Source organism: Sus scrofa, chromosome 2 (genome assembly GCF_000003025.6).
Source record: "Sus scrofa isolate TJ Tabasco breed Duroc chromosome 2, Sscrofa11.1, whole genome shotgun sequence".
Taxonomy (NCBI): Eukaryota; Metazoa; Chordata; class Mammalia; order Artiodactyla; family Suidae; genus Sus; species Sus scrofa.
In genome coordinates, this window is record NC_010444.4 from 33791175 (window position 1) to 33818367 (window position 27193).

Genomic DNA, 27193 nt, shown 5'->3' on the forward strand with positions numbered 1-27193 from the left:
AAGTTGCTATATTGTAGGTCACAAGTGAATGAATATTGTCAATTTCATAAGATCGAACTTAAAAATACACATATACACATACACATGTATATACTATCATTTAATGATGGGATGGAATAAGAGGAAAGTCAACAAAACTACAAACTGAAGGTTACGCAAAGAGTAGGTCAAATGATAGAAATATAGGTCATTACTTTGCTGAAGTTCTCTGTAATAAATGTACACAAAGAATATACCTAAGAAGATTATTTTGCCCTTCATTTGCAGACAAGCTTTTTAAGCAAGTTGTCTAACTTTTAACATTTAAACATCATTTTAAACATCTTTTTTTTTTCTCTTATTGCAATGGAACAATTTGTTCTAATGGGATTTGGGCTGTACATAACTTATGGATAAAAGTGGACATATTTAGATAGAAGCTAGAAGAATGAATATACAAACATCTAAGTGATGCATTATATTTTCTTTTTTTAAATGTTTTTATTTATTTATTTTTTTTGTCTTTTTTTAGGGCCACACCCGTGGCATATGGAGGTTCCCAGGCTAGTGGTCTAATCAGAGTTGTAGCCACCAGCCTACAACACAGCCACAGCAATGCCAGATCTGAGCTGCGTCTGCGACCTACACTACAGCTCATGGCGATGCTGGATCCTTAACCCACTGAGCAAGGCCAGGGACAGAACACGCAACCTCATGGTTCCTAGTCAGATTCGTTAACCACTGAGCCACGACGGGAACTCCTTAACTTTAATATTTTAAAGTTCAAGACTAGTCAACATGAGATTTAGGAAATGGCTACTGTTGAGCAGCTATAAAGTGGCGAGTATCAGTGATGGCAGGTGCTAACTTCTAGAGAAGCAGATAATACAAATTTTATTTAATTTAAGTTCATTTTCTAATTATTTGAAGCATATTGTTTTTGTCTTCCCATTCACTGGTGCTACACACACCTTAAGGAACAACTGCTTTCTCTCAACTTCTCTTATAAACTCTCTCAGGTTCAGATCTCTGGGAACAGTACTTTACAGATAGTAGAGACTCTCAAACATCCACTGTGGCAATCAGACACATACAGAGGCAGGTGAAGTTAACATAAATGGACAAACCCCTGATTTGTGAAGATAATCTAAGAATTTCCAGCACAAAACGATAACTGCCCCCAAAACAGAATCAATGTGGAATGAATAAATGTGGCACAAGCATTTATTTCTGCAACTACTTATTATAATTTGGAATCATTATAATAGTAATATTCAAATTGTGTCATCTTTCTTCTTCACTAACACACTGAGGGTGACTAAGGAAGAGATTTACAAAATTAATCCAGGTCAAACCAAACCAAACTAAACCATAAAAAAAGGGTATTTTCAAGGAAATGATTATAAGCTATGCAGTGACAACTAAAAGCTAACTCATCCCTTGTGTTAAAATACACTTAATATTCAAATTTCTTTTACAAAGGCATTCCTGCTTTAATCAATAGAAAACACAAATTTTCATTTTCTTTTTCTTGTTTTTGGCCACACCCATTGGCATGTGGAAGATCCCAGGCCAGGAATCAATCCTGTGTCACAACAACGACCTGAGATGCTACAGTGACAATTCTGGATCCTTCACCTGCTGCACCCCAAGGGAACTCCAGAAACAATTTTTTTAAAAGTTGTTTTAAAAAAGCTTTTCTTGAAAGCTTGTACTGACTCAAAATTTATCTTGGAAAGCATCAAAAGAGGATGGTACTTGGTGCTGGATGACCATATTTGGATGCTTTGAAGAATCTACAAACTTGTTTGGAGGGATAGTGGGATTGCAGTAGCCAGGGATTTTTAAAAACTGAACTCTAGGCCAGTTATTCATTTGTTGATTAATTATAGTTTCAATAAACTATTCTCAACTTGCAAATTGTTATAAAAACCTTCCATAGTCAGCTTTTACTAGGCTTCAGATATTTTCAGATAGCTATATCAGGTAGTCATCAGAGAATTCAACAATAATTAAAAAGGATTATACACCATGATCAAATGACACTTAGTCCAGGGATTCAGAGATGGTTCAGTATCTGAAAATTAATCAATGTGATATACAACTAAGAAAATGAAAATGAAAACAATACAATTATCTCAAGGGATGCAGAAGAAGCTTTTGACAAAATTCAACATCCATTTTATGATTAAAAATTCCCAACAAAACAAGTATAGAGGGAATATACGTCAACATAATAAAGGCTATATATAGCAAGATATATACTCAACAGCTAAGATCGTACTCAACAGTAAAAAGTTAAAAACATTTCCTCTAAAATCAAGGACAAGACAAGGCTGCCCACTCTCAACATTTTTATTAAACATAGTATTGCAAGCCCTAACCATACCAATAAGACAAGAAAAAATGCAATTGGAAAGGAAGAAGAAAAAAATCGTAATCTGTTTGCCTTTGATACAATACTATACAAAGAAACTCCTAAAGATATCACCAAAAATTACTTCTCATCAATAAATATTGTAGAGTTGAACGATACAAAGTCAATATACAGAAAATTTGTTGTATTTATATTCACTAACAATGAACTATCAGAGAGAGAAATTAAGGTAACAATCCCATTTACTACTGCATCAAAAAGAATAAAATACTTAGGGCTAAATCTAACTAAGGAGATAAGAGACTAATACTCAGAAATTCATTAAGACACTGATGAAAGTAGTTGAATACCACACAAGCAGATAGAAGGATATACCATGCTCGTGGATTGAAAAAATTAATATTGTTAAGATGACCATACCACCCAAGGCAATCTACAGATTCAATACATTCCCGATTAAAATACCAATGGCATTTTTCACAGAACTAGAATAAATAACTCTACGATTTGCATGGAAACACAAAAGACCATGAATAGCTAAAACAACCTTGAGACAGAAAAAAGCTGGACATATCACATTCCCTGATTTCAAATTACACTACAAAGCCACGGTAATCAAGGCTTGTTCTATATAGTCTTTATTATGTTTTTGTACTGGCACAAAAACAGACAGACAGTTCAATGGAACAGAATAGAGTGCCCAGAAATTAACCAACATTTATAGGGGCAATTAATCTGTGAAAAGGAGGCAAGAATACAAAATGGGGAAAAACAGCCAACAGCCTCTTCAATAAATGATGTTGGAAAGCTGAACAGGCACATGCAAAAAAATAAAATCAGGCTACATGCTCACACCATGCACAAAAATAAATTGAAAATGGTTAAATATTTAAATGTGAGAACTGAAACCATGAAAATTCTAGGAGAAAATATAGGCAACAGACTATTTTACATCACTCTTAGCAATATCTTTTGTATATATCTCCTCAGGCAGGGGAAACAGAAACAAAAACAAAAAAATGGGACTATATTAAATTAAAAAGCTTTTGCACAGCAAAGGAAACTATCAACAATAAAAGTCCATCTACTGAATAAGAAAAGGTATTTGTAAACAATATTGTCATTAAGGCAGTAATATCCAAAATATACAAAGAGCTCATATAATTTAAGATCAAAAACCCAAATAATCCAACTAAAATGGGAAGAGAATCTGAACAAACATTTTTCCGAGGAATATATACTGATTGCCAAGAGGCACATGAAAAGATATTCAACATCGCTAGTCATTAGGGAAATGCAACAAAACCGCAATGAGACATCACCTCACACCTATTAGAATGGCTATTATTAAAAAGACAAAATCCTTTTTAAACCTAAAGATGAAAATAAAAGCTATATGGAAATAATTTAAAAAAACCAAAAGAATGACAAGTGTTGGCAAGGATGTGTAGAAAAGTCTAAAGTATACAAGCAACTTATACAACTCAACAGCAAAAAAGCCAACAACCCAATTGAAAGATGGGCAAAGTACCTGAATAGACATTTCTCCAAGGAAGAGATACAGATGGCCAACAAGCACTTGAAACAATGCTCAACAGCATTGATTATTAGAGAAATGCAAATCAAAACTACCATGAGATACCACCTCACACCAGTCAGAATGGCCATCACTCATAAGTCCACAAATAACAGATGCTGGAGGGGGTGTGGAGAAAAGGGAACCCTCCTGCACTGTTAGTGGGAATGTAAGCTGGTACAACCACTATGGAGAACAGTATGGAGGTACCTTAGAAAACTATGCATAGAACTACCACATGACCCAGCAACCCTACTCTTGGGCATAAATCCAGACAAAACTCTACTTTAAAAAGACACATGCATCCACATGTTCATTGCAGCGCTAATCACAATAGCCAAGACATGGAATCAACCGAAAAGTCTGCTGACAGATGATCGGATTAGGAAGATTTGGTATATATACACAATAGAATACTACTAGGCTATAAAAAAGAACAAAATAATGCCATTTGCAACAACATGGATGGAACTAGAGACTCTCAGTCTGAGTGAAGTAAGTCAGAAAGAGAAAGACAAATACCATATGATATCAGTTATATCTGGAATCTAATATACCGCACAAAGAAACCTTTCCACAGAAAAGAAAATCACGGACTTGGAGAATAGACTTGTGGTTGCCAAGGGGGAGGGGGAGGGACTGGGAGGGACTGGGAGGGACTGGGAGCTTGTGGTAAATAGATACAGAATGTTGCCTTCGGGGATGGATCAGCAATGGGATCCTGCTGTGTAGCACTGGGAACTCTGTCTAGTCACTTATGATGGAACAAGCAATGTGAGAAAAAAGTATGTATACATGTATGTGTAACTGGGTCACCATGCTGTACACTAGAAAAAAATATATAAATAAATGATAAACAAATTTTAAAAATTAAAAAAAAAAAAAAAACAAAGAATGACAAGTGTTGGCAAGGATGTGTAGAAAAGGGAACCCTTGTGCACAGCAGATGGGAATGTAAATTGGTGAATCAATTGTGGAAAACAGTATGGAAATTCCTCAAAAAATTAAAAAATAACTACCATATAATCCAGCAATACCACTCCTGGGTATTTACCTGAAGAAAACAAAAACACTAATTAAGAATATAAATGCATCCCTACATTCATTGCATCCTTATTTACAATAGCTAAAATATGGAAGCAAGTAAGTACTTGTACTTGTCAATAGATGAATGGATAAAGAACATGGGAGATACATGTATAAGTACAATGGAATATCATTCAGCCTTAAAAAAGAATGAAACCTTGCCATTTGTAACAGCATGGATGGACCTAGAGGGTATTATGCTCAGTAAAATAAGTCAGACAGAGAAAGACAAATACTGTATGATTTCACTTATAAGTGAAATCTAAAAAACAAAACAAATGAATAAACATAGCAAAACAGACAGAGTTATAGAGATAACAAACAGGTGGTTTCCAAAGGGGTAGAGAATGAGGGGAAGAAAGAAATAGGTGTGGGAGATTAACAGGTATAAACTTCTAGGTGCACAACAAATGAGTCATGAGTAAGACATATACAGTATGGGGAATATAGTCAGTATCTATGTAGTATCTTTATCTAGTAACATACCGTAACTTGACTTATCATGGTGATCATTTTGAAGCATATAGAAATACCAAATCACTATGTTGTGTAACAGAAACCAACATAGTGTTGTAGGTCAGTTATACTTCAAAAATAAACTCATAGAAAAAGGGATCAGATTTGTGATTAACAGGGTTGGGGAGCAGGGTGAAGGGGAATTGGATGAAGGCAGTTTTAATGTACGTATTTCCAGCTATAAGATAAATAAGACTAGGGATGTAAGGTACAACATGATAAATATAATCAACACTGTTACATGCTGTATATGAATGTAAATCCTAAGGGTTCTTATTATAAGGAAATATATATATATATATATATATATATATATATATATATATTTCTGTTTCTTTGATTTTCTATCTACATGAGATGACGGATGTTCGTTAAATTTGTTCTGGAGTTCCCGTCTCGGCACAGTGGAAACAAATCTGACTAGGAACCATGAGGTTGCAGGTTCCATCCCTGGCCTTGCTCAGTGGATTGAGGATCCAGCATTGCCGTGAGCTGTGGTGTAGGTCACAGATGTGGCTCGGATCTGACGTTACTGTGGCTCTGGCGTAGGCCAGCAGGTGTAGCTCCGATTAGACCCCTAGCCTGGAACATTCATATGCTGCGGGTGTAGCCCTAAAAAAGACCAAAAAAAATTTTTTTTCTGATAATCATTTCATGATATATGTAAGTCAAATCATTATGTTGTACACCTTAAGCTTATAAAGTACTCTATGTCAATTATATCTCAATGAAACTGGAAGACAAAGAATGCAGACAAGTAGATGATATAACTCTAATTTTATAGATGATGAAAACAAAGCTTAGTGAGCTTATTAATTTGCCAAGTTATCACAACTATAAGTAGTGGAACTAAAATTCAAATCTTGGTCCATCTGATACTAAAATTCATGTTCTCATTAAACCCAGGTGCCTTTCAAAAACCAAGAAACATGAATAAAGAAAATATTACTGAATAATTTTATGTTTCATATTGTAAAAGTACATTTGATAATATAAATGAATATGATGTTTACATATAACTTTTCAATTTTGAGTCCTTAAAGAAATATATAAACCTGTGTGACCTCGCTTATTCTCTCCAGCAAAATACAGATTAAAATTCAAAAAAACCTGAATGGATTTGGAAGTTAAGTGTCTTCCAATTACTTATTAACTGTTTAGTTTACATTACCTTAGGCAATCTTGTCTTGGATTCAGAATTATTTTTGGGAACAAAGTCTTTAATGAGGCGAGATCGGTCATAATTAGCATGTTCTGATTCATCCATGTAATCCTTATCTTTTCCTAGGGCTAGAAAAGAGAAAGAGAACATTATATCCATTTATATCCTTCTTCCTTTTCTCTCCCTTTAAATATATTAACCTCTCTTTTTTTCGTGTTTACCCATGTTTTAACCAAGTATAATTTTCCTATGACCTGTGCATTCAATAAATAAGCCAAAAAAGTAATAAAACAGAAGTTTGCCTATGATTGGATTAATGTCGGAGATCCTGCTGAATAGCATTGAGAACTATGTCTAGATACTCATGTTGCAACAGAAGAAAGGGTGGGGGAAAAAACTGTAACTGCAATGTATACATCTAAGGATGACCTGACCCCCTTGCTGTACAGTGGGAAAATAATTAAAAAAAAAAGAATAGTAAAGTTCCCAGATGTACATGAAAAGCTGCTCAGGTGAACTCATAATTAAAGAAATGTAATGTCAAAGAGAAAAAAAAAAAAAAAACTACAGTACTTTTCATAAAAATTAGATGCATCTCTGTTAATGTATGTAAACTCTTTGAAAATAAAATTAAAATCCTGCAAACACCATTGGACACGTCACCTCTTTTGAACATGAAAATAAAAGTATTTATAAGAATTCAATAGAATTTTGCCATTGTAAAATAAACTTTAAGCATTTAGTGGCTTAATTTAAAAAAAACTATTGATCTGGATCATTTATATTCTTAAAACTTTCAGTTTTATAAATGTGACTTTGACTATAGAATGTGAGAAGTGTGATAAATAATAGAAGAAATGCAAACAAACATTACAAGAAAATTTTTTAAAAATATTAGGAGATTGAAATGAAACCATAACAGCAAAAAAGGAGAGATAATATTGAAATACACTACCACTGTAATAATCAAAAAGGGTAAGACACTGAATTATAAATCGCATACAAGAATTTACATAAATAATGAACAAGCTATAATCACTGTAAAATAATATAAAACAGGAAATATCCATGTGGTTATAAGCACAACCAAAAACTGTTGACACATTTCCACATTTCACAAAATTCATATTCCAGGTGATATAAATATTTCTTTAAATTAAAAAAAAACTAGCGATATTGGCCTATATTTTGTTTGTGTGTGTGTGGGAATCTTTGCCTCACTTTGGTTTCAGGGTAAGGCTGACCTCGTAGAATGAGTCTAGGAGTGGTCCCCTTCTGTAATTTTCTGGAAGAGTTTTAGAAGGATTGGTGTTAACTCTTCCCTGAATGTTTGAGAGTCATCTGGTCTTGGACTTCTGTTGAGGTTTTTTCAATCACAGTGTCTTTTCAGTACTTGTGCCTGATCTACCTATATTTTGTATTTCTTCTTGGTTCAGTCTTGGAAGGTTGTACCTTTATAAGAATTTGTTCATTTCTTCATTGTCCATTTCATTGGCATATAGTTGCTTGTAGTAATCTCTTATGATACTTTGTATTTCTGTGGTGTTAGTTGTAATTTTTCCTTTTTCCTTTTTAATTTTATTGATTTGAGCACTCTCCCTTTTTCTCTTGATGAGTCCAGATAAAGGCTTATCAATTTTGTTTAGCTCTTCAAAGAACCAGCTTTTGGTTTCATTGATCTACTCTATCGTTTCCTTTGTCTCTATTTCACTTATGCTCTGATCTTCATGATTTCTTTCCTTCTACTAACTTTGGGTTTTATTTGTTCTTCTTTCTCTAGATGCTCTAAGTGTTAGGTTAGATTTGTTTGAGATTCTTGTTTCCTAAGCTAAGACCATATTGCTATAAACTTCACTTTTAGAACTGTTTTTACTGCATCCCAGTAAAACAGGATGGGGAGAAAACATTTGTAAATGAAGCAACCAACAAGGAATTAATCTCTAAAATATACAAATAACTCATGAAGCTCTACATTAAAAAAACAAAAAACAAAAAACAAAAAACAACCAACCCAATAAAAAAATGTCAGAAGATCTAAATAGACATTTCTCCAAAGAAGGCAGACAGATGACAAAAAAGCATATGAAAAGATGTTCAGCATCACTAATTATTATATAAATGAAAAGCAAAATTACAATGATACATATCACACCTTACACCAGTCAGAATGACCATTATCATCAAAAAGTCTACAAACAATACTGTAGAGAAAAGGGAAAAACTCTCTTACACTATTGGTGGGAATGTAAACTGGTACAACCACTAAGGAGAACAGTATAGAGGTTCCTTTAAAAACTAAAAATAGAGCTATTATATGATCCAGGAATCCCACTCTTAACAAAACCATAACTCTAAAAGATACATGCACCCCAATGTTCATTGCAGCACTATTTACAATAGCCAGGACATGGCAGCAACCTAAATGTCCACCAACAGAGAAATGGATAAAGAAGATATGGTACATATATACAATGGAATATTATTCAGCCATAAAAAGAGTGACATGATGGACATTTGCAGCAACACGGATGGACATAGAGCTTATCATACGAAGTGAGGTAAGTCTGAAAGAGAAAGACCAATACCATGTAATATCACTTATATGTGGAATATAAAATAAATGACACAAATGAACTTATTTATAACACAGACTAACAGACTTTGAAAAAAACTTAGGGTTACCAAAGGTGAAATAGAGAGAAGAGGGATTAGTTATGAGTTTGTGATTAACATATACACACTACTATATTTAAAACAGATAACAAGGACCTACAGGGGAACTGTGCTCAATATTTTGTAATAAACTATATGAGAAAAGAACCTAAAAAAGAATGAATATATATATATATATGTAATCACTTTGCTGTATACCGGAAGCTAACCCATCATTGTAATGAAAAATCCAAGAGAAATACTAAACCAAGACAGCAGAACTTGGATAAACTGGACTACATGTTCTCCCTAACCACAAAGGATGATGGTGGAAGAAGAACTTAAATTTTTTTAGCACCTAATATATTGCTGGACTGTGCCACTTACTTTAAATTTGCAGCCTACTTTGGCCTCTTAACCATCCAAGCATGTCAGTATTATTATCCTCAACTTCTACATGGATGAACTGGACAGATGGATGACCTCAAAGGCCATGTAATCACTAACGGATTCAAGTTGCTAAATCATGCAGTTTCCACTAGATCAAACTCTCTTAATTGATAAATGAGTTCTTTTTTCCTGTTGTTTTTAATTTTTTATTTAATTTTATTAGAGTATAGTTGACATAATGTTGTAGTTTCAAATGTACAGCAAAGGAAAGCTCTGTTTGAAAGACTTGCCAAATGCCACCAATTTCATGAAATCTTTTCAGATCTTTTACTGTTTTTTCCTTCACCAAGGCCCCAACCATAATTGCTCATTTTTCTCTTCTAAATTATATCACATGTAATTTCCCCCCTTCTCTTTTCTTTTCCCTCCGTCTTTCCCATCCTCTCTTTGATCCCTCCTTTCCTGGCTTTCTTTTTATGATTTCTTTTACTTTTCTGAATTTAGACCAAATTTTCCTCGAGCCATGTTCTCTTTATCACTGTTTTTAATTTAATACAGATTGATCATTAGTAGATGAGTTAATTAAAAGAAGAAGAAAAATGGTATCTATTTTATTTTGGAAAATTTGTTCCTAAATAATACAATATTAAATTTCCTTTTATTGCTAGGAATGTAGGTATGTTCATCTTTCTTACTGTCATTTCTCTTGACAGTACACAAAAGGATTCTTCTGTTATATAATAACAACTTTCTCTTTTCCTTTTACTACTAGCAAGATTGTAAACTCCTCTTACCATAAACACTACTATCTTTCACAACATTCATAAAATGTTCCTCAGCTTAGAAACTAGAAATCTCTATCCATAGTGACTTAGCATATACTATTCCTGAATATAAAAAGTCTTAAAGTAATGTGTATTTTTTTAAAATACTGATTTTTTTCTCATACTAACTACATGTAACAATATTTAACATGGATAGCTAATAATTACATAATAACTACTATGTATCAGGTACCCTTCATTCAGTAAACTAATATGTTGAGTTCTGTAGTGTATCAGAGACTATTGTAGCTTGAGGATACAGTAGGAACCACAATGAACAAAAATCCTTATCTTATGAGGTTGACAGTGATGGAGTTAAGAAAAGAACAAATATAACATGTGTAATAGAAGGTGATGTGGTAAATAAAGAAAAAAAATAATGGAGGGCAGGGAGATGAGAAGTATGGAGAGGGAAGATATTTGCAGGTTGTTAAAAATGACCTCCCTGGGGTAAGACTGGAGAAAAAAAAGCCAAATTGATAAGTGAACCTCTGTGGGAATATCATCATGGGGAAGGAGTACAGAAAGTGCAAAGGCCCTGAGGTGTTCACAGACAAGGAGGTCAGTGTGGCACTGCGGAGTGAGCCGGGTGAGAGTAGCAGAACATCCTGTTAAAGTGGTCATGGAGAAAGTGGGAACATATCAGGATTGGGGCCAAGAGAAAGATTTTGGTTTTCATCTTGAGTTAAACAGAGTCCCATTAAATGAATTTTGGCAGAGGAGTAACATCATCTCTCTTAGATTTTAACAAAATTACTGATTGCTGAGATGAAAATAAGCTCAGGGGGCCAAGGTCAAAGACAAAAAGACTAGTTCAGAGCTACTGCAATAATTAGGGAGAGAGAGTGTGGTTTGGATCAGGGTGGTAGCAAGACTGAGAAATGGTCAGATTGAAACTATATTTTTAAGTAAAAATTAAGAGAATTCTACTTGATACAGTGTATGAAAGAGAGGGTTCAATGATGATCCCAATGTTTTTGGCCTGAGCAATGGGAAAGGTACCATTTTTCACACTCTATTTTATTAATTCCTTTAAAGGCACTGTTACTAGCCTCCATTACCATAAGGAAATTTATGCAGGTACCCAGAGTATCACATTTGGTAGAGAGCAGAATTAGAGGCTAGGAGATCTGGCTCTAAATGTTACATTCTCAGCTACTGTGTAATATTGCCTCTGTAGTATTGTAGAGATTTTGGTAACTTTGCAGCAAAAAAAAAAAAAAAAATCACAAATGAAAATAAAGTAACTGGGTTACAAAACAAATGTAATATACTTGTTCAGTATACACAATGGAATACTACTAAGCCATAAAAAAGAATGACATAATGCCATTTGCAGCAACATGGATGGAACTAGAGAATCTCATCCTGAGTGAAATGAGTCAGAAAGACAAAGACAAATACCATATGATATCACTTATAACTGGAATCTAATATCCAGCACAAATGAACATCTCCTCAGAAAAGAAAATCATGGACTTGGAGAAAAGACTTGTGGCTGCCTGATGAGAGCCACAAGTGGGAGGGATTGGGAGCTTGGGCTTATCAGACAAAACTTAGAATTGATTTACAAGGAGATCCTGCTGAGTAGCATTGAGAACTTTGTTTAGATACTCATGTTGCAACAGAACAAAGGGTGGGGAAAAAAAATGTAATTGTAATGTATACATGTAAGGATAACTTGATCCCCTTGCTGTACAGTGGGAAAATATAAATAAAAAAAAAAGAAAAACAAAAAACAAATGTAATATACTTGTTCAATTAAAAAAATGGGTGAAACACCTAGACTATAAACATAGCTCTCTATCCTCCTGAAGTTGCCAATGATGGAGATAAATATTAATATCCCAGTAGATTTTGATAAAGGCTAATAACAGACAAGTAATAAAAAATGAAACAAATTTGGCAGAAACATAATTATTTATTTATTTGCTTTTTAGGACCATATATAAGGCATATGGAATTTCCCAGGCTAGCCATTGAATCAGATCTGCAGCTGCCAGCCTAGGCCATAGCCACGGCAACATGGGATCCAAGCCTCATCTGTGACCTACACCACAGTTCATGGCAATGCTGGATTCTTAACCAACTGAGCCAGGGCAGGGATTGAATCCACAAACCTCACTAGACAGATTTGTTACCACTGAGTCACAAAGGAACTCCAATGTATTTATTTATTTTTTAATTTTTCAATTTTTTTATTGTTATTTCCCCAATACAATTTTTTTTCTACTGTACAACAAAGTAACCCATTCACACATACACGTATACATTTTTTTTTCTCCCATTATCATGCTCCATCATAAGTGACTAGACATAGTTCCCAGTGCTACACAGCAGGATCTCATTGCTAAGCCATTCCAAAAGCAATAGTTGGCATCTATTAATCCCAAGCTCCCAATCCATCCCACTCCCTCCCCCTCCCCCTTGGCAATCACAAGTCTATTCTCCAAGTCCATGATTTTCTCTTCTGTGGAAAGGTCATTTGTGCCATATATCAGTTTCCAGACATAAGTCATATCATGCGGTATTTGTCTTTCTCATTCTGACTTACTTCACTCAGACTGAGAGTCTCTAGTTCCATCCATGTTGCAGCAAATGGCATTATTTTGTTCTGTTTATGGCTTAGTAGTATTCCATTGTGTATATATACCACATCTTCCTAATCCAATAATCTGTCAATGACCATTTGGGCTGTTTCCATGTCTTGGTTTTTGTGAATAGTGCTGCAAGGAACATGTGGGTGCATGTGTCTTTTTAAAGTAGAGTTTTGTCTGGATGTATGCCCAAGAGTGGGGTTGCTGGGTCATGTGGTAGTTCTATGTATAGTTTCCTAAGGTACCTCCATACTGTTCTCCATAGTGGTTGTACCAGCTTACATTCTCACCAACAGTGCAGGAGGGTTCTCTTTTTATGTGGTTTAATACTATCTGTGACCAAAATTTGAAATAAAAAATGGTACTCTTTCATGTTATTACATATTACATACATTAATACATAAATATTATTTTGTGTCTTGTTTTTTAAAATAAAAATATCCATTGCTGGAAAGAGTCCAGGGAAACTGATAGTCTTTTATTTCCCATACCAATATAAGTTGGTAAAACTTTAAACAAAATATGTTGATATGTTTTAACATAACTGGAGAATGATCTTAAAGTTATATCTATAGGAAAGAAAACCTATGTTTGTAAGAATGTTCACCAAACCTACAGATATTAAACTACAGAAACAATTGCTATCTTAATAAACAGCAACTCAATTCTTTTCAGTTACACAGGCCTGACTCCTCATTTTCTCTTATCCCCATGTCTGATCCTTAAGTAAATTCTGTTGACTTAGCACAAAGTACCATTTATCTACTTGGCTTTACTTTTTAGTACATATCATTATCTAACATGTGGTATATTTTTATTGACTTCTCTTCATTTATTATCTGTTTCCCCCATAAGGTATTTGTGTGCCAGGTTTTTACTTTGTGCTCACTTTTGTTGTCTTTTTGTTCACTGCTTCATCCCTAACATCTAGAACAGGATATGCCATCCAGTATATATTTGTTGAATGACTAAATGTATATAAATGCCCAGAAAATATTATCTGACCTATCTTCATGTTAGATCTAGAAACTGATTTAGCAACAATTGATAATAGTTTCTTAATCCAAGTCATCACTATCTCTTGATTAGAAGTCTGTTAGTCCTTCTAATTGATCCTCCTGTTCTTGTCTTTTGTGCCTAGTATATGGCAGCCAGAGTAGCCCTTTTAAAACCTAAGTTAAGGCATGTTAACCTTTACCCAAAACCGTCCAATAAGTTTGTAGCTCTGAGAAATGTCAGAGTCCATGTTATAACACACTGTGTATGTATCACCTGTCTCTTTACTACCACTTCACATCCCTGTCCTACAACCTCACCTTTTTTCCCTCCAATCCATCTGCACTGGGTTGCTTGATGTTAAGTATACTCACACAAGAGGGCCTTTGCACTTGCTTCTCTCTCTGTCAAGAATGTCAGTCCTTTTATCAGAAGAGTTCTACTCATGTCACCATATCAGGGAATCTTTCCTTGACCACTGTTTTTAAAATGGAAACTTCCATAGTTCTCTGCCTTGTCATAAATCTTTAGCATCTGACATAAAATGATAACATATATACATATACAAAACACACATGCCATATCTGTCTGTATATGTCAGCAACTGGCATTGTTATAACAGATATTTATGCTGTTTATGCTATATATATATACACACACACACGTATATACACGTGCACATGTATGTATGTGTATATATATACACAAGTAGACATACACATGTTTATTTGTATATATAATATATACATATAATATACATACATATATAAATATATTTACATATGTCTTACCTAGATACAAGCTCAAATATATGCATGATAAAACATGCATTTATGTGTATTATGCATATATTTGAGCTTGTATCTAGGTAAGACACAGAGAAAAAAGAGAGAGAGAGAACTGATAGTTAGAACTCTCTCCCTACTATAAGTACCATTGTTGAAGTGAATGTTTTGTTCACTGCTACATACCCATTATTTAGCTTATTATTTAGGCTTTTGTAAGCACTTAGTATCTGTTGAATAAGTTGATGAAATAAACGGTATATTTATCTGTGGGAATATTTTTCATCTGTTGAGTTGCTAATTTTACAAATTTGAAAACATATAGAAATGCTTAAAGTATAATATTAAGTTAAAAGCTGCTTTTCTTCTATTTTGGTACTTTATTTTAAATATGTTTTCTCTTCTGAATATGACTTTGTAAGTTTAAACCTAAGGACAGAGTGAAAACTATACTATAAAAAGAATGTGAAACATTTTCTTATTTTGGCAGTGGGATGGTGTTTCCCCCCCCCCAAACTTTTTTCTGTTATGTTTACCAGAAGGTTGTGTCTATCACAAATAGCAGAATTTATTTATTTATTTTTCTTTTTGCCATTTCTTGGGCCACTCCCGTGGCATATGGAGGTTCCCAGGCTAGGTGTCTAATCGGAGCTGTAGCTGCCAGTCTACGCCAGAGCCACAGCAACGTGGGATCCGAGCCGCGTCTGTGACCTACATCGCAGCTCACAGCAACGCTGGATCATTAACCCACTGAGCAAGGGCAGGGATCGAACCCGCAACCTCATGGTTCCTAGTCGGATTCGTTAACCACTGCGCCACTACGGGAACTCCAGAATTTTTTTAAAAAATTGCAGTTGATGGTAATGCCCAGAAACATGAGAGTGACAATGAAGAGGATCATGTTGCATTTTGATTAATAAAGTTAATCCCTCTTCCATTAGAAGAATTATTGAAAATAAAAATAAAACCTACCAATATGTTTTGGTTCTTATCAAGAACACAGATACTTATTTGTATGAAATTTGCTCCATGTGGTAAAAATCAATTAAACTTTAAACAAACTGAATAATTTAAGCAATAACACTAAATTAAACTACCAAATATATACCATATTTCCTTATGTTAAGATGCTTTCTCCCCATATTTTAGCATTTCTGAAGTAAGGATGGGGTAAAAAGTCCATGTACTTATTTAATATTGTAGTAACCTTTTTCTCTTAAAAGTGATTATTAATTTGATGATGATTCTCACAATGAATACTGTCTTACAATCTAGGAACTTTAATAATTAAGAGAAATAGACTTTCAAAAAACAAAAGCATCTAACACATTTCTGGTAATAGTAGAAAACAGAATAATTTTGATTATGAAAATGGAACTATTGATGCTTTACAGTAGTTGAATGGCAGGAAGACATACACCTATAAAAAATGGAAAAACTGGATTTCATCAAAATTAAAAATTTTTATTTTAAAACATATCACCAGAAAGATAAAAGACAACCTAAAAGAATATATGTGAGAAAATGTTTACAAATTATATATCTGATGAGGGACTTGTATATATTAATATATAACTCTTACATCTCAGTAATAGAAAGGCAAACAACCCGGTTGAAAAATGGGTAAAAGATCTGAACACGCATTTCTCCAAAAAAAGCTATACAAGTGGACTAAAAAACATGAAAAGATACTCAAAATTTTTAGCTCTCAGGGAAATGCAAATCAACCCACAATGAGACCACTTCATACTCACTAGGCATGAGTGATAATCATACCTAGTGATTATCAAAAAGACAGACCATAACAAGTGTTGGTGAGGACACTGAGAAATTGAACCTTCATATACTTCTGGTGGGAATAAAAAATGGTGCACCTGCTTTGCAAAACAGTCTGTCAATTCTTCAAAACTTTTAACACAAAATTACCATATGATCTTGCATTCTACTCCTAGGTATGATATTCAAGAGAAAGGAAAACATAATTTCATAAAAACTTTTATGAAAATGCTCATAACAGCATTATTCATAATAGCTAAATAGTGGAAACAATCCAAATGTCCATCAACAGCTGAATGGATAAATAAAATACAGTTGATCCACACAATGGAGTATTACCCAGCAATAAAAAAGGACTAAATTACTGATTACTGCAAAAACGTAGATGAATCCTGGAAACATTATGCTAAGTGAAAAAGCCAGTCACAAGGGACCAAATATTGTATAATTCCATTTTTATGAACTTTCCTGAATAATCTATAGAGAGAAAGTAAAATAGTGGTGACTTACTGCTTGAGAGACTGGAGTGGCGATAATAGGTATGGGGTTTCTTTTTGAGGTGACAAAAATGATCTAATATTGATTGTGGTGATGGGTGCATATCTTTGTGAATATGATAAAAACCATTGAGCTGTACACTTTAAGTGAGTGAACTATATCGAAAAAGTGAATTGTATATCAGTAAAGCCATTATATTAAAAAAAAGATTTTCAAAGCTTAATAAAGTCATTTAACATGCTGAAGCAGGGGGCCTGATGTAATGGAAAGAGAACTAATATTGTTTCATGAAATTTAAGTTAAAATTCTAGCTATGCCATTTATTAGCCAAATGATGGTGGGTCTGTTTCTCAATCTGAAATTCTGGGATAATAAAATCTTCTCATTTCAAGGATTAAACTGAATAATATATATGATTGGTATATGTAAATTATTGAAGAAATATGTATTCCCTTCACTTAATCTTCCTTTAAATTCACAATTCTAATCGTTAGAATCCACAAAACAAATTACATAATTTGGAGCAACCAAAAAGCTGTATCTTCCATTTCAAAGCCTAAGTGGATAGAAAACAATTACCTGGAGCATGCCAATGAACAATTTAAAATTTAATCTACATATCTCTTTTCCAATCACTGATAACATGATTTATGATACAAAATTTGTTGAGTCAAGTGGAAATCCATTAGGTTTCCAAAATTTTGCTCAAAACCAGCATCGGCTCAAAACTTGAGGGGACCGATCAATATAGCAGGCTACTAAGATTGCAACATAAACCTTAAAGCAATCTCTGGGAGTGTCATTTTAACAGCCAAATTATTCCAGTTCAACAATTCTTCTTTATTATAATATTATTTTATTTCATTATGTTGTTACTTTGTATTATAACTGCTTCAGCATCTGAAAATGGATGATATAACTCTTAAAAAACTTTGAATATGCGTGAGTGATCTTATACATTGGTCTCCATTGACCTGCAACTGTGTAACATTCCCATTCACTACTAATGCTAATGTGTTTCGGGACTGCTGAAGATTAAAATAATAATAATAATAATAATAATAAATTAAGTCCAAGATAGTAGCATAAGAAGACCTTGGATTCATCTCTTCCCAGAGACAAATGAAATCTAAAGCTATGTATGGATCATTTTCTTCTGAGAAAGATCTGAAAACCAGATGAACTACTCCTCCACGACAGAGACAAAAGGACCACATTGAGACAAATAGGAGAGACCATATTTGACAGTCTCACCAACATCCTCACTCTCTGTGCAGTGAAATATAGTAGGAAGGGATCTCCTCAACCCAGCAAGGGGCTTGTGCCTTACAGGAGGCACCTCAACCTATGGGATCTGCACCAGAGATACAACCCCCCAAAACACTTATCTAGAAAACAAATGGGAAAACAAACGGCCTAAAGGGCCACACGGAATGGAGATTCACTTTTTCAAAGGCTTGCATGTAGTCTCATTCACCCCGGAATCCCACACAAAAGCAGCAGTTTATATGTGAAGGAGATTCATCTGCTAATCTCAAAGCATCTGCTGGAAGGGCAGGGGATAGTAGAAATTCTCTCCAGAGACAGAAGTGCTGGTCACACCATTTCTTCACACTATCTGCTCTGCTAGCATAGGCAGGCAAGTCAGACTCTATGGCCGCCTTGCTAGAACAGGTAGGGCAATAAGTCACAGAACTATCTCACTGCCCTGCTGAAACCAAAAAACACAGGCAGTTGTGACACTCCCTCACTTACTGTCTGGGGCCAAGGAAGGAAAGCAGTCACAGCATTCTTCTGTTCCCTCCCTAAAGCAAGGACAAAGGCAAAGACAAAGCACTCTCTTACTACATCACTGAAGCCTGCATGAAGGCACAGTCAAGGCGTTTTCTCTCTTCCTAAACCCTGCAAAAGTACTCAGCTCCCTACATTCTCCAACTGACTCACAAAGCCAGCAGGCATCCAGGTGATATTTTTTTGATTACCTAGCCCTGGTGGCCAAGGAGGCTGGTTCATGGTCTCCAGTGGACTATGACAATCAGAGATAATTCTTGGCAGGATACCACCCTCAGGGCACTGCACAAACAGCAGACTACAGCACAACCTCATTTTCTTGTTGAAAGAACCTATTTATTTATGCTGAAGTTTCAGCCTGAGGGATAGGTTTGAAGTTTCATACACACCTAGAAGCTATGGAGGTACTTTCAAAAAAGCAGGGAGATAAATAGAGAGATAGCATCCTTATTAACCCCCTTTGCCTCATTACAACTGGACTATATCTTACACTGCTATCGAGCCCTGATTTGTGTAACTGTCCCCTAAGGCTACCCTCAGATCTCCTGGTCTGAAGACCAGTAGGGTTTAGGATTACAGCCCCACAGGACTGGTATGTATTTGCATATTTTAAAAGATGCTACCTGAGGGAATGTGTTCCAATCAACCTGAACTAGGTCCTAAATGAGATTTCTACCCTTAGAGGAAACATATAAAAGTAAAACTCTCACTGGTAAAGGTTAACATATAGAAAATACAGTGAATTAATTGCTTATAAATACAGAATGAAAGTTAAAAGAAAAACATAGTAAAATTAACTAAAACTACAAAAATTAGTTAAGAAATACATAAAATAGAAGAAAACACATAAAATCAAAAACATAAAAGGTAAGGGGGTAAACATGTAGAGCTTTGGAACATGTTCAAATTTAAGTTCCTATCAGCTTAAAATAGATTGTTATGTGCATAGGATGTTATATGTGAACCTCTTGGTAACTACAAAGCAAAGCAAAAACTTATAGTAGATACACAAAAGAAAAAGAGAAAGGCATCTAAGCATAACATTCAAGAAAATCATCAAATCATAAGGGAAGAAAGAAAGAGAAGGAAGAAACAAAGAGAAAAAACACAACAACAAAAAGCCAGAAAGCAATTAACAAAATGGCAATAAATATATCTAATCAATAATTACTTTTTTTTGTCTTTTTTTTTTTTTTTTTTTTTTTTTTGCTGAGGGGGGTGGCTACACCTGTAGCACATGGAAGCTCCCAGGATAGGGGTTGAATACCTACGCCACAGCCACAGCAAGATCAGATCTGAGCCTCATCTGCCACCTACACCACAGGTCATGGCAACACCAGATCCTTAACCTACTGAGCAAGGCCAGGGTTTGAATTCACGTCCTCATGGATCCTAGTTGGGATCATTACTTCTGAGTCAGGATGGGAACTTCAATAATTACTTTAAATGTAAATGGACTAAATGCTCCCTCCAATCGAAAGGCACAGAATGGCTGAATGGATAAAAAACAAGACTCATCTACATTCTGTTGAGAAAGAAAAATGTTGCCTATGATATCAGTAAACAAAGGGTGTTGCAGTTAATAAGGCCCTGAGGGAACTTGGGATGGAAATAGGATGCCTGCCATTAAGCCATCAGCCACTACAGCCACCTCCCAACAATGCACCCTGAGAAGACTAAGGATGGGAAAAGATACTGGCCCCACGTAGATGAGGTACATATCAAAGGAATGATTTCAGTGAGCGCAGATTTTTCACATCTCTCTGTGCACACAAAAATACTAAATTAATTAACTTGAGATGTCCAGTTTTCTTTAATTATCAGTAAATTTTCGGTGTTGCAACTACCTGGTCTTTGTTGCAAAAGCTCCTATATATCTTGACTCTTCCCTTATTTCTTCAGAGCAGTCCCTGAGACCTATCTGCATCTATCTCCTGGGCTTGAATTCCTCAGGATGTCCACTAAATAAAACATAATTCTCAACTTTTAGGTTGTACAATTTTTTTTTTTAGTCTGCACTTCCTAGGAGAGACTCATCTTGGAATTAAGAGAATACACAAATTGAAAGTGAAGAGATGAAAAAAATCCATGCAAATGGAAACCAACAGCCACAGCAACACTGGGATCTGAGCTGCCTCTTCAACCTACACCACAGCTCACAGCAATGCCAGATCCTTAACCCACTGAGTGAGGCCAGGGATCCAACCTGCATCCTCATGTATACTAATCAAGTTTGTTACCATGGAGCCACAATGGAACTCCTTGTTGAGGATTTTTGCATCTATGTTTATTAGTAATATTTGTCTGTAATTTTCTTTCTTTGAGGTGACCTCTGGCTTTGGTATCAGGGTAATGCTGGCTTTGTAAAATAAGGTTGGAAACATTCCTTCCTCTTCAGTTTTTAGAAGAGTTTGAGAAGGATAAGTATTAAATAAATTTGAATATTTGGGAAAATTCACCAAAAAAAGGGCAGATAATCAGAATAGATGTTTTCCCAAAGAAAATACACATATGGCACATGAAAAGATGCTCAATGTCACTATCATTAAGGAAATACAATCAGAACAATGCAGTATTGGAGTTTCCATCATGGAGCAGTGGAATAGAATCCTACAAGGAACCATGAGGTTGCAGGTTCAATCCCTGGCCTTGCTCAGTGGTTTATGGATTCGGCATTGCTGTGAGCTGTGGTGTAGGTGGTAGATGTGGCTCGGATCCTGCATTGCTGTGGTTGTGGCGTAGGCCGGTAGCTATAGCTTCTATTTGACCCCTAGCCTGGGAAACTCCATATGCTGCAAGTGTGGCCCTAAAAAAAAACAATGTGGTCTTACCTCACACCTGTCAGAACGGCTATTATCAAAACAAAAAGATGTATCAAGTTTTTGGCAAGAGTGCAGAAAAAAGGGAAGCCTTGTACACTGTTGTTGGAAATGTACATCAGTGCAGCCACTGTGGAAAACTGTAAACACTTCAAAAAATTAAAAATAGAACTTTCCATCTTATCCAGCAATTCAATTCTGGATATCTGTCTGAAGATAACAAAAACACACATTCAAAAAGATATATGCACCCCCATGTTCACTTCAGCATTATTTACCATTGCCTAGATACAGAAAACACTTAAATGGTCCATCAGTGGATGGATGGATAAAGAAGAGGTATACATATGCAACAGAATATTACTCAGCTGTAAAAAAGAATGGAATCTTGCCATTTGTGACAAAATGGATGGACAACATCAATATTATACTAAGTGAAATAAGTCAGACAAAGACACATATCACACAATTACACTTTTATGTGGAATCTAAAACATAAAACAAACAAATCAAGCAAATCAAAACCAGATTCATAGATACAGAAAACAGGTTGGTGGTTGCCAGAGGGGAGGCAAGTCAGTTGCATGCAAAATGTGTGAAGAGGATCAAGAGGTACAAACACGTGGATACAAAGTAAGTCGTGGGGATACACAGTATGGAGAATACCGTCAGTAATAGCATATTAACTTTGGCCAATGACAGATGGTAACTAGACTTTGTGGTGACCCTGTCACAATGTATACAACTGTCAAATCACTATGCAATACAGTTCACAGTAATATAATATCATTTGTCAATTATATTTCAATCACTGTCATCACCTAAAATTATTTTCATAATTTATAACTTGTATATCACCTCCAACATACATTCTCTTAGTTGCACCTCACAAGAGCTCTTACTTGAATCCCGTTCAAATAATCTCTAGTTACATGACAAGAAATCAAACTATAATATTGTTATCTCCATTTCATCAATCAGGTGACTAAGGCACAGATGGTGTGTACCCTTCTGGTTAGTGATAGAGGTAGTTCCTGAAACTGGATGTTTTGACTGCTAATACATTCCATGATATTTAAAAGTATTACTCCACCAATGACTCCTGTTAAAAATCTAATGGTCCTAAATAAATAGTAAATCTAATGGTCTGCTGTTTACACAATCTAATGGTCTTTGCTGTTCCTTTGTTGTCTCCTTCTCATTAACACTAAAATTGATCTAAAGTCCTGACACCAGCCAGTCACAGTGAGGGTATTCTTGGAGCTGGACATAGTCAATCTCCCAACTAAGCAAATTCTACAGATAAATTACTTTCCACTGTGTCAATGTGTGGGTGTTTATTCTACCCAATTCTATCCTTCCATACATGCATCCAACCATCATTTATCTACTTACCTATCATTGAGTACACAGCATGTGCTAGGCAACATGAACAAGACAGATATAAACAGCAATTAGTATCATCTGGTAAACTGATATGAACAGAGCCATATCCAAAGTGTTATAATAACAGAAAGGAGGCAGCATCTCAAAGACTGAATATTAGCAAGGACTTCATAGAAGAGTAATGTTAGAAAGGCATACTCCTACAGCTTAAGAAGAGTGATGACTGTTAGGCCTTTAAATGGTCTACCAAAATGTCTGTCAACACAACATAAATGAAAAAAGAGGAAGAGAATCAGATTAGGTCCTCAGTGAGAAAAATAACAAAGTGATGATTTCTAACAGGTGAGAAAAATCACAGTGAAGAATGATGCCATGGAGAGAAAGTAAAGGCAAATTCTATAGCAGACTCTCCAAAGATACATGTACCAATATCCTCTTTGTCTTTTACCCAATTGTCTGATCCTAAAAATATTCTCAGAAAATCTATGTGCCATGTACTGTTCTTGATTTTGGGCTATAAGCATCAATAAAATTGACAAAATCTCTGTCCTCTGGAGACAGAAAGGAGGAGAAAAACAAATAATATAATTTTAGGTAATACTTTGTAGGTATTATGAGTAAAAATAAATCAAGATCAGGGCACATGAAGTGAGGCTTTATGAATCTGGTTTCTTTCAGTAGAGAGCCCTGGGATAAGAGTAAGTTTATTATGAACAGGGAACAAAAAGCTAGACTGGCTGCAGCATTGTTAATGGAAAGGAGGCATTAGGAAATGGCCTAGAGAGGCCAGACCCACATATCCCATAAGGCTTCTGAAGGTCACAGTAGGAAGTTTACATTTTAAATGTAATGGGAAAGTTGGAGGGATTTGAATAAGAATTGATGAGATTTAATTTCCTTTTATTAAAGCTTCCTGTAATTGCTGTGTGGAAAATACACTATAAGGAAGCAAGAGCTGCAGCAGAGAGACCAATTAGAAAGTTATTACACTCGTCTACCCAGAAATGGTGGCTGGACCAGGGTGTAGCAGTGGATATTGCACTTGTAGAAGCAAGTGGTGAGCAGTATTGGATTCTGAATATAATTTGAAAAGTGAGCTAAGATGACTTATGTAATGAATTTAATAAACAATTGAAAAGGATTTACAGTCACTGTGAGGCTTTCAAAACTGGGAATCAATATGTTCTTTCAATGTTAATTCCCTTACTTCCATCCTCTTTAAGTAGATTGGTAACATTAGTAAAAAAGTTCTTTTTTATATTATTTGAACATGAAATTATTGGAAAAATAATGAGAATTAGTGGAGATAATCTACTATTTCAGAAATAAAGCAAAAACATTATGTACTCATTTGAACATAACTATTTTAAGAAAGAAGGTCAATGAACATTCCATCATGCTGAACGATTAAGCTCATAGAAACCAAATGCCTTGATTTTCTAACATAAATCACTTCTTGAGGGACTTGTTTTATTACACTGGCAAAATGTTGATTTCGCAAGATTAGATAGATGTATATTTTGGTGGGTTGGACTCAGATTATGTTGGTCTTAACAAGCCCTCCTTAACAAATCCACTTCAAAGTTATCTGATTTTACTGTAGCATGGACATGGGTAGAATCAAACATCAGTTACTTGATAACATGAATTTTTCTGTCTTTGCCATTTTCCAGTATACTAATGATTAAAAAAAAAAAAAAAAAAAAAAAGGTGGGTGATTGTAGCAAGCTTCCAGGGTTGATGAACAAGAAACTGACACACCAAGATTCCAAGCTGTTTGTTACATGGATGAGTACTTTCCAGAATGAGTGTGTGGGTGTGTTGCAGGGGGGTGGGGGGTGGGGGGTGTCTGTGGGCATGGGGTAGAATGGTGTCCTGGATGTTCTATGAAAAGTAGAATTAAAAGATTAGAGATGACAATTAAAAGAATGAAAGAAGAAAACCAAGCAGAAAATTTCTAAACTTCCAACCCAATTAGCCTTCTTCAACCAATCATCTCCCAAATGTATTTTACCACGCAATGTTATTTCTGCATCCTTTACTGCTTCTGGCCTGATACTTATTAATATCTTGCAGAGCTGGTGTTCCCTGGATATCACTAACTGCTTTCACCTTACATGCCTCAGCTGCTATTGTGGTGATTAAGAGAGAAGGTAAGGGATTAAGACTTTCTGGGTTGAAACCTCAGTTCACCATTGTCTGGCTATTCAGCATTAGGTAAGTTAATCTACCTCTTGGTGGATCAAGTTCCTCATCTGTAAAAAGAGGTTGAAAATAATACCCAAACCAAAGGATTGTTAAGAAAATTAAGTGAGATAATACGGGGTAGAGAGATGTGCGATAAGAGATCAGTAAATTATTATTATTACACTCTACCATAAAAATCACATTTTGATGATAAGAGAAAAAGACGGTTAGTGAAGATATCTGTGAGGCTAGTAGAATTTCATATAAAAGATAAGTCCAGTGACTGACTGAATAGAGCAATCAACAAATATTCCTTGAACCTCTATGATGTGGTAGGAGGTATGCTAGAGCTATGCCTCTTCATTTAATTCAACAATCTTGCAAGAGCAGGGATCATTAAACTCGCCTTACAAATGAGATCACTGAAGTTCAGAGAGGTTAATAATTTGCCACAGTCATACAAGTAGTAGAAACAAGAAAGAAGATCTTACTAATGTCTGGCTGGGAAAATAGCATTTTATCGGTAATCTTCTACAAATCCTGTTAGACAATCTTAATGGAAATTTGCAGCTCTGAATCAATAGAATCATGAATAGTCCGTCCTCTACAGCTCTCATTTTGAACAGTGAGAAACATCACACTTCAGTGAAACAGTGACCTCATACAGTTAACTCTGCCACAGCATTAATATGCCCATGTGGCAGTTCAAAGTATTTCATTGTAAATAGGAAAAGTCATTAATTAAATACATTGGTCAAGTACCAAAAATTGTATCAGAGCATGCTGGTACTTGGAAATTCTCATACATTAACCAACCCAATGCTAGAAGCTGGTAGTCTGCACTCTAAAAGCAAAATTAGGGAATGTAATTCTTAGATGAACTTAGAAGAGGGTAATGTATTACTAAAATACTTATTAAAGCTCTATGAAATTACATTCTTGGCATATTTGACATCATTTTGCTTGAACTCTTTTCAAAGGTGATAAAAGCATATATATTATAGACTGGTAGCCGACTCAAAAAGAGCATTTTATAGCCAGGTGTTACATCCAGATGGGTTTCTGTAATGCCTAGTAATACTACAGCCAGTTAGAACTGCAGTCTCGCCTTCAAGATAAAGGTAAATACCTCATGCGTGCTGTCTTAATCCCTTCAGAAGCTCTAATGCTTCTCTAAACTGAATGCATGATAGACTGATGCTGGGGGAATACTAAAATACTGGGCATGAGGTGCAAAGCCTGGAGGGATATAAATATGAGTCAAGTGTGTTGAATGATTGAGACATACTACAATGATGATTAAAGAAATGAGCAGTTAGGACAATTAATTATAGTATGCATTAGAGAAAATGTTAATATTTAGAATGGCAGCTGTCAAAAAAAAAGATGCCTAGAATTGAACAGAAAGGTTTGCATGACTGGAGGAACTGTTAGCCTATTAACTATACTAACTTGGGAGAATTATTAATGAAAGGTGCTATGCAAACTGTACTACCTGTATGGATATTTTGAACAAGATCTTTGTTCTTGTTTTTGTTTTCTTATCAGAAAATAACTAATAATAGTAACTGCTTTCAGAATTAATTACTATGGGACAGACCTTTGTACTATGATCGAGCTTCTTTGTTCTGATGAAATGTTCTTGATGTTGTATGTGAAATGAACCTGATGGTGTCTGTCTTCCTCTAATTAGGAAACTTAATAAGCTAGCACTGTTTTATGCCACACACAAAAAAATAATTATAAGAAACATGACTAATTTGCAATCATTCACAGTGCATTTATAAATAACACAG

At 35.0% G+C, this 27193-nt stretch overlaps 1 protein-coding gene across 3 annotated transcripts in view; it reads right to left on the bottom strand.

Moving 5' to 3' along the window:
* ANO3 (anoctamin 3) overlaps positions 1-27193 on the bottom strand; it is a 430234-nt gene that overhangs the window by 172435 nt on the left and 230606 nt on the right. For all 3 annotated transcript variants that reach the window (XM_013987284.2, XM_013987285.2, XM_003122910.5), the window contains exon 4: positions 6706-6824. In XM_013987284.2, the coding sequence (XP_013842738.1) occupies positions 6706-6824 (119 nt within the window). The remainder of the gene's footprint in view (positions 1-6705; positions 6825-27193) is intronic.